Here is a 5,892-nt window from a genome sequence, read left to right on the forward strand (position 1 = left end):
AACAAAATAAATAATAATTAATAGAATGGGTGTCTCCCTTCAACTCAATGATGGCAAAATGGGTGGACTTAGCTAGCTAAACAGAAATAGCTAGGCTACTTTGATTTCTCTACTTTACAAGCTAGCCAGCTAACTCTTTCAAATAAACATGATGTGTTATTATGGGATATACCAAACAGAGCTACAGACCTAGCCTGACATTGGTAATTAGCTAATTATTACTTTTATTTCAGTATTTCAGTGTGGAGTCAATTGAGGGGACTATGTTTCATGAAGCCATTTGAAGACTGTTGCTGACAGAGGTATGTATAAATTATTTATACTGTAATACATTATGTATAATAAGTATTGGTGATTCAATAGCCTAGTTAATCATTACATTACTTGTAAGACTATGTTTTGCTCAGTCTGGCAGTTACCAGAACCATCCGAGGCAGAGGATCTCTCTTTTGGCTGCTGCTGATAACTGAGAATGGAGCAGAAGACACATTTTTGTCATGCACTGTAACTAATGGACCAAGTTGTATTGTAAAAAGTCAGCCAGAGTTGACATGGGCTATCATTCAAACAAAGAGATGCCTCCCTGGCCACCAGTGCATATTTCCAAACTATGTTTGCATATAATTACAAAATCTAAAACCATGCAGGTATTTTGAACATCATATATTTATTTATTTATAAAATTATATTCTTAGCACAAAAAAATCTTGCTATTTAATAATGAATTTATTACACCATGTAGGGTTCTATATGGAACCATTTTGAGGGTTCCATATATGATGCATGCGATTGAACCATTTTTTGAACCCTTTTGACTGGTACTATATATATATACAGTACCAGTCAAAAGTTTGAACACACCTACTCATTCAAGGGTTTTTCTTCATTTTACTTTTGTTTTTACATTGTAGAATAATAGTGAAGACATCAAAACTATGAAATAACACATATGGAATCATCTAGTAAGCCAACAAGTGTTAAACAAATCAAAATATATAGTCCAATGGTGTAAAAATGTATTTTTTACAAAACTGAAAAAATGGAATAAAGTGCCGGTTTGATTCAGATAGAACCGTGCACCTTAAGGTAGCCCCGCGAGTCGCCGTTGCGTGCACTTGCTCTGGATGTGTAGCTCTCCAAAGTACGCTTCCATATGACCCACCACTTCCGACGATAAGCCTACCCAGCTCGCAGCCCGAGTCACGTGCCCCCCACCCCCCCGTCTCTGTGGAGCAGAAGCTACACAAATCAAACTCAACCAGCACCCAGTGGAGATCGGAGAGATGGAGACGCGGAGAGAAAAAGCACTTTGCTGTCCGGAACGAGAGACGCTGAAAAAAAAGATGATCCGTTAAATAAAAGACTGCGTCATGACTCATATCCTATCGACGGAGAAGGATTTTAGTTCACCCAACGGGAACAGAGATGCGAACCTCGTTGATTATTAACGGGCGGTTCCTTGATCCAAACAGTCCAACTCCGCCCGTGAACTGGGCACGGGACGCAGCGCCTGTGCTAGGCATCGCACTCAGGCTAGGTGTGGTTTCACAACACTTGGATTAGCCTACCTAGTTCTTATTCCAAACACTCGTTCATAATTGAAGCTGAAGCCGTCGGGGATGTGCTAGTCATCTCGTCGCAACAAAGGGAAGGGCGGCTTTCAGTAACCATGAGGGCTGTATCGGCGAATTTACTTGCACTTCTCTTGCTCTGCACTTGTGCCAGTGTATTCTACGTCTGGAGCAGATTGGAGAGAGACAACACGGGACTACAGTTAACGAGTAGGGGGTCCGCTCACATTGGGCCATCCCCGGACCTCTCTGCTAAAACTTTCCGGGCTTTGCTCGCCGTTCCAGTAGCACAGAGACTGCATTTGGGGGGCATCCTGGATGCCCACAATCTCACTGGTGTTGCGGATCAAACTGGCTCTTTAGGAATCAGAGATTACCATATGAATGTAGATAACAAGGGGTCAGCACAGAGGGGGGTCCCGGCCAAATTGGGCTCTCCGGTTGAGGGGATTTTTTGGAGTGAATGGCTTGAGGATAAGTTTCCCGTCAGCTTCAGTGAGGAACATGCCCGGGCATGGAGAGGGAGAGCCCGGGGACACCGGATTGTCAGACTGGAGCCGGGCTGTGGTAGAATATCCAATCAACTTGCCACTTTTTCGGACCGATCCAAAGCATGCGTGCGTTATGGAATAAACGCGGACCAGGTGCAGGGGGAAACTTTGACTTATTACCTGGCTAGTTTGCTGGGTATTACAAATCTGCCGCCTCTCATCCTCGCCCAGTTGAACGTTGACAGTGAACAATGGGCTTCTGTGAGAAGAAGAATAGGAGGTTTACAGTGGAGTGAGCGGGCCGTGGTCTCACTCACCCAGTGGGTCGCCAACCTGACAGGGGTAATTATACCTGCGCCGCTGCGCCAAGAGAGCAAGGGGCTGCGTCCTCTACGGGGGGAGCTGGGGAACAAGACGACGGCGGAGCTGCTCGAGCTAATGCAGTGGACGGACCTGATAATATTGGACTACCTGTCTGCTAACTTCGACAGGCTCGTTAGCAACCTCTTTAGCCTGCAGTGGGACTCGCGCGTGATGGAGAGGGAGACCAACAACCTGCTCAGAACACCCCGCGGCGACCTGGTTTTCATCGACAACGAGGCAGGGCTTGTGCACGGTTACCGGGTACTGGATATGTGGGAGAAGTACCACAGCACCGTCTTAGACTCAGTGTGTGTGTTCAGAAAGAGGACAGTACAGCGTGTTATAGAACTGCACCGGCGCAGGGACACCAGGACTCGGCTGCTCGAGCTATACAGAGACAGCGAACCTTTGTCTCCGGAATTAGGGTTTCTCTCTGATGAACATGCGGGAGTACTACAGAGTCGAATAAACAGATTATACAAACACATATTGCATTGCAAGGTGAAGTACCACCAGCTGGGCGTTTAGTTTTGATTCCTCTCATTTAGAGGTTCTGTATCTGGCATCTGCTCCACAGAATGACGTGTGCTGCAAATCAGTAACCACACACCTGTACTAGATTAATGCGCGTCAGTTGAAACAGTTTTTTAAATATATTGATGAACTACCTCTTGTGAAAACAACGTTTTGCCTACTTTATATGTCTGCATAAATATAAACATTGACGTTGATTTTTGGCTTCGTGCAGGATGGGTCATAATTTATTTTCAGCCAGCCTCAAAACATAGCTGCAGGAATAATGTGATATGAGCCAATGCATCTTTGTAGCTATTTAGGAGCCAATGCATCTTTGTAGCTATTTAGGTTGAATGGTCAGCCTTCAACCTCAGGAGTTTGATAGGCTACACATTTGTGTTTATTAATAGGAACAAACTATTGTGGTGTAAGGGGGATAATGGATAATCACTTCATATCATCTGTATGCACAAGGTGCATTGTGTTCAATAATCTCCATAAGAAACTGGACTGCTTGATAATGAGAGCCAGGCCTTAATAGGTTACTCCTAAAAAGTTTTGTATTTGTTGCCACAAAAATGTATAATGTAGACTTTGTCACCTGTCTCACTCCTTTTATAGAAGCTCTGGCCTACTGTACAATCAATTGTCATTGCAAACACTTTCATGTATTTGGTTGTCTTGTGATTGTATCTTCTGCCTTATTGTCAGTGGTGTAGTGGGGGATATATGCAGGTAGCAGATATACGCCATTTACCCACTTTTCCCCCGTGGGCATTGCTTATACTCACTACTTAATCCCCACTGATGCGTAACAAAGTAGTATAGTGAAGGTATATGCCATATAAATTATGTAGTACAATAGATACTTTATTCACAAAGTAGCCTACACAATTGTAATAAAGCATGTGAAATATATGCACATGCGCACCGCACACATAGCTACACTGAACAAGAATATAAATGCAACATGTGAAGTGTTGGTCCCATGTTTCATAAGCTGAAATAGAAGATCCCAGAAATGTTCCATACGCATAACATTTGTTGTGCACAAATTTGTTTACATCCCTGTTTGTGAACATTTCTCCTTTTGCCAAGATAATCCATCCACCTGACAGGTGTGGCATATCAAGAAGCTGATTAAACAGCATCATCATTACACATGGCCTCATTAAAAAGCCACTCTAAAATGTGCAGTTTTGTCACACAACACAATTCCAAAGATGTCTCAAGTTTTGAGGGAGCGTGAAATTGGCATGCTGACTACAGGAATGTCCACCAAAACTGTTGCCAGAGAATTTAATGTTAATTTCTCTACCATAAGCCACTTCCAACATCATTTTAGGGAATTTGGCAGTAGGTCGAACCGGCCTCACAACCGCAGACCACATGTAAGGCGTTGTGTGGACTTGCAGTTTGCTGATGTCAATGTTGTGAGCCTAGTGCCCCATGGTGTTGGTGGTGGGGTTATGGTATGGGCAGGCTACAGACAACAAACACAATTGCATTTTATCGATGGCAATTTGAATGCACAGAAATACCACTTTGTTTTAGGTATCTGTGACCAACAGATGCATATCTGTATTCCCAGATGTGAAATCCATAGATTAGGGCCTAATGAATTTATTTCAGTTGACTGATTTCCTCAATTGAACAGTAACTTGGTAAAAGTCTTTGAAATTGTTGCATGTTGCGTTTATATTTTTGTTCAGTATAGTTTCAGCTGAATATCAGGCAGTCAAAGTGCGCAGCTCTCATGATTGTCGCAGGGAGAAGCTCATAGAAATGAATGGCATCAGTAGCCGGTAGGGTTGGAAGATATTTAAACTTATTGAAAAAGTCTTTGTTGAATCTTTGCGATTTCATAATTCAGTGCTATTTGAATGAACATTTTTAAGGCTTTCCCCAAAAAACTTCCCAATTAAATGTTGACTGCAACAACAAAAAAACTCCCCAAAATATTTTGACTGATTTTACACAGGCCTCAAAAATGGTCTCCTGATGTGGTTTAAAGTTGCACTATGCAGAAACCACTCTGCCATTTCTTGGTTGCTAAAATTCTAATAGTTCCCTAATTTTGGTTAATGTGACAAAACAAGCAAGTATAGTATAAATAATCAGTGTACCATCTAAACCTAAGAAATATATTTTCCATAAGCAAACATTTTCAGCTGTTTGAACCTGGGGTACAAAAGTAAAAGATGCAAAAATAAAACATAAGAACAGGATGCATAGATATAGCGCACATAGAACAGATCTACTGCCTCTTAGACTTGCTTTCAATGAGAATGACAGATCTATAACTCACATTTCTATGTGAATTTGTTTGGGTCGCCCAAATAGTTACATATTACAGCTTTAAGCATTGTTGTGGACTTAGAACATCCAATTTTTGTAGATTTTCTATTAAAAACGTTAGATTTTGATAGTGAGAACCTGAAAAAACTATAGGGAAACCTAGCATTTTTCACACAGGGCGCCTTTCCTTCGTTGGGTAGGCCGTTTTGGATTTTTTTTTGTGCAAAATTAGAGTATACCCACTTTTCCAAGAACCACTACACCACTGCTTAATGTCATGACCCAGTCATATTTGTTGTACATGCTACACTGTGAATACTGTATATGTTAACCTGTTTTTGACATTCACAATTGCAATCCACTTTCACCAATTCAATGTGCATTGTAACATTCCAATCTTCCTGTCTTTTTTGCTAAATATATTGTAATTTCAAGTGTCAGACCACATGTTTGGTATTCAACCCTTCTTTAGCGGAGTACAATGGCAGGTCCAATATTTGCCTGTTCTGTGTGTTCAGTCCTCAGGTTTTAATATAAAGGGCTTTGTCCCATCCCTGTCCACTACAGTGTACCCATTGTGCTGTTGAAATGCAGTGCCCTCAGAGCCTGTTACCCTGGGACTCAGAGTCTCTCTCTCTCTCTCTCTCTCTCTC

General features: G+C 42.0%; 1 protein-coding gene across 1 annotated transcript; it reads left to right on the forward strand.

Moving 5' to 3' along the window:
- Positions 1 to 1,228: 1,228 nt before the first annotated feature.
- On the forward strand, positions 1,229 to 5,684 carry LOC106573353 (four-jointed box protein 1-like). Its single transcript, XM_014148329.3, has one exon. It carries the CDS (start codon positions 1,670 to 1,672, stop codon positions 2,951 to 2,953), a length of 1,284 nt encoding a protein of 427 aa, XP_014003804.1. The 5' UTR covers positions 1,229 to 1,669; the 3' UTR covers positions 2,954 to 5,684.
- Positions 5,685 to 5,892: the final 208 nt, after the last annotated feature.

The sequence above is a fragment of the Salmo salar genome, chromosome 16, assembly GCF_965601325.2.
Source record: "Salmo salar chromosome 16, fSalSal1, whole genome shotgun sequence".
Lineage (NCBI taxonomy): Eukaryota > Metazoa > Chordata > Actinopteri > Salmoniformes > Salmonidae > Salmo > Salmo salar.